The sequence below is a fragment of the Schistocerca serialis genome, chromosome 3, assembly GCF_023864345.2.
Source record: "Schistocerca serialis cubense isolate TAMUIC-IGC-003099 chromosome 3, iqSchSeri2.2, whole genome shotgun sequence".
Classification (NCBI taxonomy): Eukaryota; Metazoa; Arthropoda; class Insecta; order Orthoptera; family Acrididae; genus Schistocerca; species Schistocerca serialis.
The window spans coordinates 125,958,137-125,973,040 of record NC_064640.1 but is presented as its reverse complement, the minus strand read 5'-3'; the positions used below and the strand labels follow the sequence as shown (position 1 = coordinate 125,973,040).

Here is a 14,904-nt window from a genome sequence, read left to right as displayed (position 1 = left end):
CTTATCTTCATGGTCATTAGACACACCACTTCAAATGCCAGTTCTCTGAATTTTCTCAATAGTGTTCCTCGAAAAGAATGTTGCCTTCCTTCAAGGGATTCCCATTTGAGTTCCTGAAGCACCACTGTAACACTTGGGTGGTGTTCGAACCTACCAGTAACAAATCTAGCAGCCTGCCCATGAACTGCTTCAATATCTTCCTTTAATCAGACCTGTTACAGATCCAAGACACTCAAGCAGTACTCAAGAATAGGTCACACTAGCATCCTATATGCAGTCTCCTGCACAGGTGAACCACACTTTCCTAGAATTCTCCCAATAAACTGAAGTCAACCATTAGCCTTCCCTACTGCAATCCTCAAATGCTCATTCCATTTCATATTGCTTTGCAGCCGTACACCCAAATATGTAAATGACAAGACTGTGTCAAGCAGGGCACTACTAATGCTGTATCTGAATTTTATGGGTTTGTTTTTCCTATTCATCCACATTAACTTACAATTTTTTTCAACATTTAGGCCTAGCTGCCATTCATTTTACCAGCTAGAAATTTTGTCTAAGTCACCTTGTATCATCTTACAGCCACTCAACTTCGACACCTTACCATACACCACAGCATCATCAGCAAACGACCGCAAATTTCTGCCAAATCATTTATATATATACAGAATAATAGCAGTCCTATCACACTTTCCTGGGGCACTCCTGACGAGTGCATATAAGACACTGGTGTGACCTATTCTTGAGTACTGTCCGAGTGTTTGGGATCAGTAAGAGGTTGGATTAAAGGAAGAAACTGAAGCAATTCAGAGGCATGCTGCTAAATTTGTTACCGAAAGGTTCGAACAACATGTAAGTGTTACGGAGATGCTTCGGGAACTCAAATGGGAATCCATGGAGGGGAGGCAATGTTCTTCTCAAGAAACCCTATTGAGAAAATTTACAGAACCGGCATTGGAAGCTGACTGCCAAATCATTCCACCAACATATATTGCGTTTAAGGATCATGAAGATAAGATACGAGAAATTAGGGCTCATATGGAGGAATATAGACAGTCACTTTTCCCTCGCTCTATTTGTGAGTGGAACAAGAGAGGAAATGACAGCTGAGGTACAGGGTGCCCTCCATCAAGCACCGTACAGTGGCTTGCGGAGTATCTATGTAGATGTAGATGTAGAGGTAGATGCAGATGCAGATGCCCTCGTCTTTGTTGAACACTCGCCATCAAGGACACCATGCTGGATCCTATTGCTTAAAAAGTCTTCAAGAGACTCGCATACCTGTGGAGCTATTCCATATACTCGTACTTTGTTTAACAGCCTGCAATGGGGCACATTGTTAAACACTTTTTGGAAATCTAGAAATATGGAATCTGCCTGTTGCCCCTCATCCATATTTCACAGTCTATCACATGAGAAAAGGGCAAGCTGAGTTTTGCATGAGCAAAGCTTTCTAAAACCATGCTGATTCGTGAAATAAGATTCCCTGTCTCAAGAAAGTTTATTATATTTGAACTGAATGCACTCAAGAATTCTGCAGCAAACCAATGTTTAGGGATACTGGTCTGTAAATTTTTAGGTCCGTTCTTTTGCCTTTCTTGCATAGAGGAGTCACCTGTATTTTTTCCAGTCGCTTGGGACTTTGCACTGGGCAAGAGTCACAATAAATGCAAGCTATGTATGGGGCCAATGCTGTAGAGTGCTCTTTGAAAAACTGAACTGGGATTCCATCTACACCTGCTGACTTAATTGTTATCAACTCTTTCAGTTGTTCTTCTACACCAGGGATGTCCATTACTGTGTCGTCCATACAGGAGTCTGTTCCAGGGTCAAATGATGGTATGTTTGTACGTTAACTGTACCTGCTCTGATTACCACCAGTGCATTGAAAAATTTATTTCTTTTTGGGTGAAACTGTCATGATAAAAAGTGTCATTTAAGAATTCTGAATGTATTAGTATCAGTTTATTCATATTTACAAATGATGTTTAGTGTTAAGTTTATGAAGTAAGATATAGTTGCTAGTCTACATTAGGCTCTATTTCCAGAGAGTTAATCAGACACTATATTATGCATCTTCTATTTGTTATTTCCAATGAACACATGAACACTTTCTCACAAATAACTTAGGATAAAAGACTTATAAGGAAACATAATAGAAACGAAGTGCAACTTGTTTAGTGTTTGGGAAGCACAAACAATAATTGCTCTGGCTAGTGTAATATTATTTTGCCTTTTAATTTTATTTACAAGTTATGTAGTGGTGTGAATAAAATCTGTGTCAGCTTCAACACAGCTATAACTAAAGGACTTAATACACAGCAACCTTCATTTTTAATCATTTGTATTCGCTGTATAATGACTCGCAAATTTCCATTCACTGTCTTTAAGTGTAAGTTCAAGTTTTCATAGGCTAGGAAAGGACAGTTGTGAGGGCAGGTCTTAGTTGTGCTTGGGTAGCTCAGTTGGTAAAGCACTTGCCTGCAAAAGGTAAAGGTCCTGGATCCGAGTCCCAGTCCAGCACATGTTTTTAATCTGCCAAAAAGTTTCTTATAAAACGCTTGCAATGTACTGTAGGTAAGCCATAATTTATCCATTGTAAATCTTTATGTACAAAAATTCAGGCTGCATAGTTTGTGTTCACATAACTTGAAAGTAATCGGTCAATTGACTTAATTTTGACCAATATTACATTCCAATACCTGTATTTTATATTCCTGCTGGAGTACCATACGGTATATAAAGGGGAAAAGTTGTTAGCAAAAATCTCACAGTCGTTTGTTCAAAGGCTTAAATGTCAAAGTTCTTCACCAAATGCTTTGAAATTTTGTCCATCTTTTTATATACCTGTTTCTAAATGTATATAATATATAAATAAATATGTAATATATAAAAGGAAATTTCAGTCATTTTGATTGCAATTAAATTCTTTTTTAACACCTGTCCAGAAGATTATACTGTGATTTTTTCACATTGCAAGCAAGGTTTCAGCATATTCAAACAAGCTATGATTGTGGGAAATAATACTTTCAACATACACCAAAATTCCTGACTAACAACAGCCTCTTACTCTGTCCCATATCGCCCATCTATTCCTGGCCACCACCAATCGTGAGCTTTCTTACGGACATTTACATATTCTTATGCACTTACATGACATTTCAGTTCATTTTTTTATGCAGTATCAATACTGCAGGGAGAACAACTTTCAGTCAGTCTTAATGTTCTCTAGAAACGTATTTCAGTTTCCCAGCTGGCCACTTCGAAATTCAGAAATAAGAAATCACAAACAACATTTCCTTACCTGTTTTTGGCCACAGTGCGTTCACCGCTATTCCATCTTCCTTAAATTCATCTGCCATCCCCAATACACACATTGACATCCCATATTTGGCCATAGTATATGCAACATGGTTTTTGAACCAATGAGGAGACATGTTCAATGGTGGACTAATATTTATTATATGAGGATTTTTGCTATTCTTCAAGTATGGCAAGCACACTTTTGATCTGAAATAAAAGTGACATATGTATCTATATATGTATACATATGCATGTTATATTTTTTGAATGAGTTTTATAATAGAATCCAGTGTACCACATTATGTGTAACAATGAAATTAGTAAAAATATTCTTATTCCCCAAATATCTTATTCTCCTTGAATCATCTCCTTGATCATTCATGGAATATACTAAACAGAAGTAAATATATTCCCTAAACAAATGACTTGTCTCATAAGTTACTGGTAGTTCTGGTTTAATATTGTCCAAATGTCAAGTTACAAGTCCCAAATATTGTTTACATGACTTTCTGCTACTTAAGGGCTCATCTATACTGTGAGTTGTTACTTATAGTCTTTATTTTGCTTACATGCTTTGCTTACAAACTGGAGATGTTTGTCACATAAGATGTATTAAATGATTAAATTTTCATTCCATTCATAAGTGGTGTCCATTATCTACATCAGTACGAGGTGTGACCCCCACGGGCACAAATACATTCTTGTATTCATTGTGGTTTGGTAAAAAAATATCAGTTCATGAAGAGTGCTGGCTGAGGAAGATATGAAAGTATATATATCTTCCATCATCACATCCCAGACATTCCTCATGGTGTTTATGGTGTGAACTGCAATGTGGGGTCTTTCATTATTCTGCAAAAATATGCTATTTGGTACCATGGTCATAAAGGGTTTGACAACAAAGTTTAACACTGCACTTTGATTCCAGGAATTGGAGAGGTACAGGTCTCAAGAATCACTGGCTGTTTCCTGTAACCTTTCCATAAATTATCTATGAATATGTTGACACTGGACTGAAAGCTACAAACAGAAACAAGATTGATAACTTGAATACACAGTATTACCGTTCCACAATAATATTTAATAGTTAATTATGAACCAGCTTTTAGCTTCCAAGGCCATCGTCAGATAAGACTCATTACTGAAAACCACAGTGTGTCATTTAATTTCCCAGTTAACTTTGGTTCTACACAATGCAAGTATGTGTAGTCTGTGACATGGTGTCAGTGGTAATTGACATATGGTATCACAACATCTCAACCCAGTTTCCAGAACATGTTCCTGATAGTGGTTCCACACTGCCTGTAACCTCAGTTACAATACTGGCACTATGTAGTTGGTGCGCACTATGTACCCATACAAACTCATGTTGCAGAATATAAGGTCTTCACTCTATACTGAATTCTCAGAACTGTGCAAGACCTTTACTTGCAAAATCTTTGCATTTACTGTGTATGTATGGATATGTATATCAATCATATCAAGATATGTATGCTGTCAGTTGCCTGTAGTTATCATTATTAAATGGTTATCTGCTAATGGATTGTCACTGAACCGACTTAAAACACAACACAGCCAATTTTTTTTACTGCTCAAGACCTCACCACACTGTTAGAAATAATGCACGAGACAAAATCAATAAATGAGACAGAATATTCTAAATTCTTGGGTTTTTATATTTACTGAATTAGAATTCAAATGTTGCAAATCATGTTAAATGTCTCAGCACTGCAAATTTTTCCCTACGGGTAATAGCAGTCTTTGAAGATGACAATTCAAAAAGATAACTTACCTCTCCTATTTTCATTCACTAATTTGTTTTGGCATCATATTCTGGGGAAACTCTTCAACGATGATGAAAGTTTTGCACAAAAACATTTTGAAAATTTGTGGTAGGATCTTATGGGACCAAACTGCTGAGGTCATCAGTCCCTAAGCTTACACACTGCTTAATCTAACTTTAACTTACGCTAAGGACAACACACACCCATGCCCGAGGAAGGACTCTAATCTCCGATGGGGGAGGGGGGGGGGGGGGGGGCGGGGCGCATGGACTGTGAGAAGGTGCCTCAGACCGAACGCCTACCCCGCGCACCACACACAAAAACATTAATAGGGACAATATGTAGTGGGTCCTCACTACATCATCTGCATAATGTTAGATCTATTTTTTTATACTTCAACCTTAAAATACTTACACCAAAAATGTGCCTCTGGTATTTATCTGATGCATAAGGTCATATCTCTTCATTTCTGTATTAAGGGTCCCAGTAAGTGAAATTGCACTTGCATTATTTATCACTATGTCAATGCCTCCAAATTTTTTAACAGCTGCTTCTACAGCTGAAATTACTTGCTTCTCATCACGAACATCAACAATGCATGGCAGACATTTCCCTCCTGCAGCCTCAACTGAAAATAATACGGCACATCACTACACATTTTTTCACTGTGCACAATACACTTATCCACATCAACAGGCAGAATAAATGTTGCATAGAAAAGAGGAAATGTGTTTCCCTGCAAACATATCATTATTCAGTGTATTTTAGAGCTACACAAGAAAGTCAGGATTAGGAACTGCGTTATTGCATAATAGAGTATGTATGACACATTTATGTATTTATTATTTATACATTTGCTACTTACCTAAAAGACAAAAAAATGTCTGTCATAAAGGTCATATTATTTTAATAATACTGCTAGAATACATCACTGAATACTGAACTCTATTCTTTACACAGAACTCTGTTCACAGTAGCATTCATTTTTTCATATATTAAATACAGGTATAGTAGTACTCATTAAATGTGCTCCATCTCTGAATGAGATGGTCTGCATTATAACCACCTATGGCTGACTTTAGCCATCATCAATGGATTTCATTCTCCCCCCAACCATAAACTTCTTTGGATGGGGGAATAGCTGGAAGTCAGAGGGGTACAAAACTTAAGTACAATGGATGTTCAAACAATTCATACCTCACATCCAGAGCCACAACAAAGTCATCCTGCATCCCTACCATCATTCAGCACAGAGAAAGACACGATTTTCATTGCTTTGGTACGTGTCAGTGTTTTATTCATGCTACAACAACAAAATGCCTAATACATAAGTAATGCCTATTTGCGGTTGTCTTAGGACTTTATTCTTCAGCGGCGCATCCAATGTGCAATGGCAGTGCATATGTATGTTTGTTTACACGGAGATTCAACAGAGTATAAGCACGATGCCCAATAACTCAAATAATACAGGGTGGTTATAATTAAACTTTTGCTACTTGAGAGGGCCCACATGAAAAACAGTGATTGTAGGACAATAAAACTTTGTGGAAACATTTTTAACAACATGAAGAAAACAAATAATGAATAAACCACTGAAAGCAACTAATTTTATTTTCCACACGAGAGGGTAGCATTTGTTAATTACGAGGGCTATCCACAAAGTACATTACGTTTTGGAATTAAAAATAAATAAAGTATTGAATTTTTTTTTTATTATATACAGATGAAAGCCACACTTAAATACTACTTTTCAACATAGTTGCCATTTAAATTAAGGCACTTATCATAGCGATCGACGAGCTTGGAAATTCCTTCGTCACAAAATTCGGCCGCCTGCGCCTTCAACCACGTAATGACTGTCTTTTGGGACAGAAAAGGTGTGATTTTTGTGGATTTCCCGGAAAGAGGCACTACAATAAACTCTCAAAGGTATTGCCAAACTCTGCACAACCTCAAAAGAGCAATACAAAACAAGCGCAGGGGAAAGTTGGGCTCAAAGATCTAGCTGATTCACAACAACGCCTGGGCCCACACGGCAAATGCCACTCGTAAAGTTCTCGAATCTTTTAAGTGGGAGTTGTTGCCTCATCCGCCGTACAGTCCGGACCTGGCACCGAGCGACTTCCACTTATTCCCAGCAATGAAGAAGTGGTTAGCTATGCAGCATTTTGATGACGACGCACAGCTTCAAGAAGAGGTAACCACGTGGTTGAAGGTGCAGGCGGACGAATTTTACAACGAAGGAATTTCCGAGCTCGTCCAGTGCTACGATAAGTGCCTTAATTTAAATGGAAACTATGTAGAAAAGTAGTATTTAAGTGTGGCTTTCATCTGTATATAATAAAAAAAAATTCCAATACTTTATTTATTTTTAATTCCAAAACGTAATGTACTTTGTGGATAGCCCTTGTACATACCAGGTTACAAATGTTGCTCAATGTGATGACCATCTGCATCCATGACAGCCTGGAATATTATACGGACATCATTTCAAAATTGTTCACAGCACTTTTCGAATTGTGGACCACGGAATATTCAGCTGTTATGACATAGCTCATGCACCACTTTAAGATCACACATTGAGTCCAGCTTTCTCAGCCATGGTAACAGTAACTTCTTCAACAATTTGTGGCACAACTGGCCATCAGCCTCTTTCAGGAGCAATGGCCAAATCACCAATTAATTCAAACTTCTGAATCATTCTTCACCCCCCAAGTCTTGAAAGCAGTCCTCTCGGTAAACCTTTAATGCATCAATACTTGCGAAGAGCAGCAGAACTATTGGTGTTGTTTTGATAAAACAACTTTATGAGTAAAAGCCCAGCTCACCTTGCCCAGATCCATGTTGACCGTCTGCAACTGTAATGCACACTATTGCTTGTGTTTCAACACTATGTCATCATAGCAGTACCAGTGCCAAACAGCAAGTCTTGTGACACCAATAACACCACAAACCCTGTACTGCACAGTCTGAGCATTATCTCTATAAAGTTAGGTATCAATATGGTAAATAATTTTCTATCTCCACTGGCTCAAGTAGTGAAAGTTTAATTCTAGCCCACCCTTTATTATTAATTAACCACAGAAGGTTTATTCCTGAATTCTCAAATTTAGAGGGGGACAGCAGTCAGCTGCAAAAATTCCATAATTTATTGCAGATCTAGATTTTGACAATAACAGTCATCGGTGCATTACCAGAAGAGTCATGTAGGTACCAACATGTTGCAGTATAAACTTGTGATAAATGACAAGACTTTATATGGCAGAAACAAATCTCCGACTGCAATGGCCTTAGTTTTGTTTCTGCCACGTAATGACTAATGTAATTTGTCACGCTCGTGTCATTTGCCACAAGTTTATGTTCCGACATGTTGGTCCCTATATGACTCATCTGATAATGCACTGATGATTATGTTATAGTCTAAATCTAGATCTGCAATAAATTATGGATTGTTGCAACTGACTGCTGTCCTCCTCTAAATTTCAATATTCAATGGTCACTGTGCACACAAGCATCCAATGTATTTTAGTTTAGTTACTTGTGAATTGTTTTCTATTTACGCAGCAGATAATACCAACTAAAACTTGGGAGCAGCACAACCATGGGCTGGAAGGACAATAAGTTACTTATCTACTCCATTTTTTCTGTTTTCTTCCTCCACTGTGTCATCTTGCTCCTGTTGTCAGTCAACAGAAATCTGAAGCCTTTGGTCAAATTTGATTCAGCACCTGCTTTCGCTGACATCTGAGATCCTACGATACCATAACGAACAGCATCAAGAACTCCACTGTTGAACATGATTGGGCTGTGTAGGCAGCAGCTGTGTGAACCAAGGGCACTGAGGCCTGTTCCACAATAATAGTATCGTTATATACTGGCAGCTTCTTGTTGGCAGAAGGTAGGCACACAACAGGTAGAAGAATTCACATCTCTCTTCCTATTAATTCTTGAACTGCATTTTTCCTCTTTTCCATTCAGTTTTTGCACCTCCTCATGTCAGCCCATTTGACAGGAGCCTATCTTGCTACCTCCTCATCATGACACAGATTAAATCCCTTCACTTATTCACAGTCAAAGCACTTTTTGTCATAATAATAATAATAATATGCAGATAGAGCTATTTCACTCAACTGTACCTCCCAATCAGTCAATACTTTACTGCACATTTTTATACTTGTGTCCATGGTTGCCATTTACGTTGTCTTTCTCATGAATTATCTTCAAGAAAACTATGCTACATTTTAATTCTGCCAACTATTTCTTTACTGTAGGAAACTGCCAACTATTTCTTTACTGTAGAAAATGAAGTAACAGACCCATTATAAGCCTTTGGATGAACTGTAAGCAGAGGCTTCTGCAGCCGTTGTCACAGACAATAAAATTCTTCTGGGTATGTGACCGAACTGTCAATGTGTAAAATTCTCTAACATTTTGGTCAGTATTGCAAATGGGCTTCCTCAGGGTGTTCTTGATAATTTGTATACCCACAAGAACCTTATTGAGTTTGGATGAACTATTCAAAACAAAGAATTTTACAATGGCACAGTATTCTATTTTAAAAAAGGCAATTTTTATCATCAACTATAAGGTTGGTTTGATGTACTTCAAACCTGTACTCCAGTCAATGTTATTGTGCACCATCTCCAACATAACGAAAGTAATATATCACTGATTCACTGATATCAGCATTCTTTCTATAGCTAGCCAAGCACTAGTCACATTGTTCTCATTATTTTATAATGTTAGGAAAGTTCTCTAACATAATAATGGCAGATCCAACAATAGTGCTCAGCTGAAAACTAAATAACCTCCTAAATGACACCTGAAATGCTACTAATATACTTTAACATGCTGTGTCAGGTTATCCCACATTGGCCAAATGGCGATGTTAAAAAGCGGTAATAAAACTTGGTTAATGCCATGAGAGGATAGTACTTTGTTAAATGCATGATGAACCTGTGTGCAGACACAAAGAACACAAAAATGCAAATATAAAAACCACAACATTTGGCAACAGATGATGAATTTATTTGAAATTCAATGTAAAACTTACTGTATGAAATGACTAAGTAAAATGAAAGAAGAATATACTATGGTATACGAGTAAACAAGACAAGTAATTATGGAATTTAAGTGCCATTACAGCCAATCAATAATAACAAACCTACTGCACTAGATGATATACTTATTACACTTTTATACTGACAGCATTCTGAAAAAGATAGATTGCTGTTCACCATAAAGATGACACGTTGGGTTACAGACAGGCACAACAAAATGACTGTTACATACTGAGCTTCTGGTCAAAGCCTTTTCCAGAAAAGAAAGGAAAAAACACACACATCAACACAAGCACACACACCCCTCGTGCACACATGACTCCCATCTCCAGCTGCTTTGGCCAGACAGCAACTGCTGCATTGAGCAAAAGCAGCAGTCTGCAGTGGGGCAGGGAAGGTGGAGGGATAGGAGGGGACAGGTGGGGGAGAGAAAAGCCATGTCTGGCAGAGCATGCAGGGATTAGAAGGTGGCAAGACAAGGCTGCCAGGCGCAGCATCAAGAAGCTTTGAGAGTAAGAGGGAGCGGAAAAGAGGAGGAGCAGAGGGAGGAACAGACTGGTGAGTGTGTTGGCAGAGAGCGGTGCACAATGATGGTGAGAGGATGTAAATTGGAAGGAGGTAATAGGGAACAGGGGGCAGAAACCATTGGGCAGAGGATATGAGGAAAGTAGGTTACTGTAGGTTGTGGCTTGGATTACTCTGGCATTGGAGAATGTGTTTTAAGGATAACTCCCATTTGCACAGTTCAGAGAAGCTGGTGGTGGAGGGAAGGAAGCAGATGGCCCGGGATGTGAAGCAGGCATTGAAATCAAGCGTGTTATGTACAGCTGTACGTTGTACACTTTGCTCTTGGCCACAATTTATCAGTGGCCATTCACCCCAGTAGACAAATAGTCGGTAGTCATACCAATATAGAAAGTTATGCAATGATTGCAGCAGAGGTGGTATATGACATGCCTGCCTTCACAGGTGGTCTGGCCTCTGATGGGGCAGGGTAAGTTTATGACAGCACTGGAATAGGTGTGCTGGATGGATGGATTGAACAAGTCTTGCACCTGGTTCTTCTGCAGATGTATGATAATCATGGTAAGGGCTTGTGACTGGGAGTGGCATATGAATGGACAAGGATACTGCAGAAGTAAGGTGGGTGATGGAACACTGCTTTAGGTGAGGTGGGAAGGATCTTGGGTAGGATGTCCTTCATTTGAGGGCATTATGATAATCAAAGCCCTGACAAACGATGTGGTTAAGTTGTTCCAGTCTGGGGTGGTACTGGATGACAGCAGAATCACATCCTTCATCAGGGCTTTGATTATCTATCCTCGTGCCCTGAAATGGACACCTACCCAAGATAACCCCCCCCCCCCCCAAATTGATGTTCTGTCACCCAACCGACCTCTGCAACACTGTAGTCCGTCCCACTGTCACTACCAATCCCATCCCCTTGCCATTGGGATTACACCTCTGTGGAAGGCCCAGGTACTTGACTTGCCCAATCCACCCACCCAACACTTTCTCTTCCAGTCCTGACACAGTCTTATCCTACTCCATCAGAAGCCCAGCCATCTGTGAATGTGGCCATGTCATATACCAGCTCTACTATATTCACTGCACAACTTTCTATATTGCTATAACTACCAATCAGCTGTCCACTAGGGTGAATGGCCACTACCAAACTGTGGCCAAGTGCAAAGTGAACGACCCTTGGCACAACATGCAGCTGAACACAACATGCTTGACTGCAATGCCTGATTCACAACTTGGGCCATCTGGATCCTATCCTCCACCACCAGTTTTCTGAAATACCCAAATGGGAGCTGTCCTTACAACATATTCTCTGCTCTTTAAATTATCCTGGCCTGAACCTATGATAACTTACTGTCCCTACAGCCTCCACTCAACAGTTTGTGCCCCATCTGTCCTCTCACCTCCTCCCAAATCACATCCCCTCACTGTGTGCTGCTCTCTGTCAACACACCTACTGGTCTTTTCTCCTCTCTGCTCCTCTCCTTTTCTGATCCCCATGTCCCCCTTCCCTCCCTCCCCTCCCCCCCCCCCCCCCCAGCCTCCTGACGATGCAGCTGGACCTCTTCCTGCCATCTTCTAGTCACTGTGTGCTCCACCAGACAGCACTCTTCTCTCCTCCACATATACCCTTCTAACCCTCTACCTTCCCAGCCCCACTTCAGATTGCTGCTTTTGTTCAACACAACAGTTGCTGTCCGGCCAGAGTAACTGGAAATGGCAGTTGTGTGTGTTTTCCTTTTTCTTCTGAAAAGGGCTTTGGCCAAAAGCTCAGTGTGTAACAGTCTTTTCATTGTGCATGTCTGGAACTCAATGTGTCATCTTTATGGCAAGTAGCAACCTATCCTTTTCATAATATTGTTCATATTTCAACCTTGTCTTTCCATTTTCTTGTACACTTTTACATTGGCTGCACACGGCAACTGTTTCCACTTGTTAATGCTGTTAGTTGTATGTTGCTGGAAGAACTGGTTCTATGTCTGGCCTGGGGTGCATCAGTTTTTAAGAAAGATGGCACCACAGATGCAAAATATGGAGACCAATGCATCTACCATCAATTAGTTGCAGAATCATAGACAAAAATTTCTTCCTAGGAATCAAAATGTATTCCACAAGTTTTTATCATCCAAAACTCAGCAAATCCTACCAATCCAAAAGATCCAGAAGACTGCAGATGGTAGTACTGTGTTGACGTGTTACAAAATGTCAGGGAAATTGGACACATTTTTATATTTTTGCTTAGTAAACAATACATATGCTTGCAAAGTATCAAAACAGATATGAGCCCATACACTGCTCAGTCAGAAAATTATGACCACCAATCTATAGATATAAACCTGTCTGGGCGGTAACAGCATCACCTGGCAAGGAATGATTGCTAGCGAGGCACATGCAAGGTGCATGCAGTATCAATGAGCATGCTGTCTGTGTGTAGAATGGGGAAGGCACATGATCTGAGTTTGACTGAGGGTAGATTGTGATGGCCTGGAGGCTTGCCACGAGCATTTTGGAAACTGCACGACTTCTTGGATGTTCAACAAAGGTAAAACCACGTCCACACGTCATGGGGTCGGATGGCCACCCCTTATTACAGATGTCGGACAGACTGACTGATAAAACACGACAGACGGCAAACTGTGGCAAAACTAACATCAGACTTTAATGCTTGGACAGAGTACAAGCATGTCTGAACACACAGCACACCGAGCATCCCTAATAGTGACCCTTCGCAGCTGATGACCTATAAATGTGTCGATGTTAACACCGTGACATTGGCAACTACAACTGAAATGGGAATGTGACCATTGGCACAGGTCATTGGTGCTGTGGCAGAACGTTGCACTGTCTCACAAATCCCGATACCTTCTTCACCGTGCCGAAGGGAGGGCGCGAATCTGTCGTCTTCCAGGGGAGCAGCTCGTTGACACCTGTACTGCGAGATCGAGGAGCTGGCATCAGCTCCATTAAGCTCTGTGGAACATTTGCGTGGGACCTATAGGTCCAGTGGAGCTTGTAAAAGGCACCACAATGACCACGGAGTATTGTACACTGGTTGCAGACCACATATAGCCCTTCATGATGATCGTGTTCCCAACGGCAGCGGCATTTTTCAGTGAGATAATGCGCAATGTCCCAAGGCCAGGAGTGTGATGGAGTGGTTCCAGGAACACAGTGGTGAGTTACAATTGATGTGCTACCCCCCAACCCGAATCACCATATCGGGAGCCAAGCAAACACATTTGGGATGCTCATCGCACCCTCCCAAGAATTTACAAGAGTTAAGCAACTTTTGTTTGCCCACGTGGGTACAAGTCCCTCCAGCGACTTTACCAAGGCCTCATTGCTTCCATGCCACGACATGTCGCTGCTGTCATCTGTGCCAAACTGACTATTAGGTAGGTGATCACATGTTCTGGCTGATTAGCGTGTATACCACTAGATTCATTAGATATTGTCAGCAGTGGATGTAGAGTAAAATTCATAAAGGCTGGCACATTAACAATATTTCATGAAGGACAGGCTGCTAACTCAATAGACCACAAGGTAATGTGTGAACAGAGTTAAGATGGAGTAATGAGTAATATGAGGGTGTGCTGAAAAGTAACACCACTCAATTTTTCACTTGAAACTCTTAAAGCTTTTAAAATAAAACAAATGTTATTAACATTTGACATCTGTATTCTTAATGCCATACAGTTGCTGCCCTCTGCACTAGAGGGTTCTGATATTGTAGCATGTAACATGACCGTGTGCAACGTAACTACGTCAGTGCATTACAAACAGCATGCCTGAACTGAGTTCCCATACAGAGAGCACCTCCTCCTTCAGCATGACAATGCCAGACCACATGAGTCCTGTGACATCTACAGCAATCCAACATCTTGGGTACATTGTCATGTCATCCTCCATACAGTTCTCATGTCTCCATCAGATTTTCATCTGTTTCCAAAACTTAAAGGGCTCTGATAGTGATTAAGTAGTAAAAGCACATTCAAGGTTGTCTCTCGTTGGGAGAAATGTGTTCGTTGCTATGGTGACTGTTGAGAAATAAATATGTAGAATATTAATTACATTTGTTTTATTTAACACGCTTTAAGAGATTTTGCATTGTGTTTACATGGATCACTGACTTGCGATGGTTATGTTCAGTTCCATTAAGACCATTTGCAGCAATTCATGGACTTCATGTTCCCCAACTATGATGGACTTTTTATGGGGCCACAATTGTTCAC

General features: G+C 40.1%; 1 protein-coding gene across 2 annotated transcripts in view; it reads right to left on the bottom strand.

Moving 5' to 3' along the window:
• The window catches only part of LOC126469817 (hydroxysteroid dehydrogenase-like protein 2), a 45,476-nt gene that overhangs the window by 19,525 nt on the left and 11,047 nt on the right, over nucleotides 1–14,904 (bottom strand). For both annotated transcript variants that reach the window (XM_050097097.1, XM_050097098.1), the window contains exons 3-4: nucleotides 5,502–5,715; nucleotides 3,305–3,510 (exon numbers count right to left, since the gene is read on the bottom strand). In XM_050097097.1, coding sequence (XP_049953054.1) covers nucleotides 3,305–3,510; nucleotides 5,502–5,715 — 420 coding nt within the window. The remainder of the gene's footprint in view (nucleotides 1–3,304; nucleotides 3,511–5,501; nucleotides 5,716–14,904) is intronic.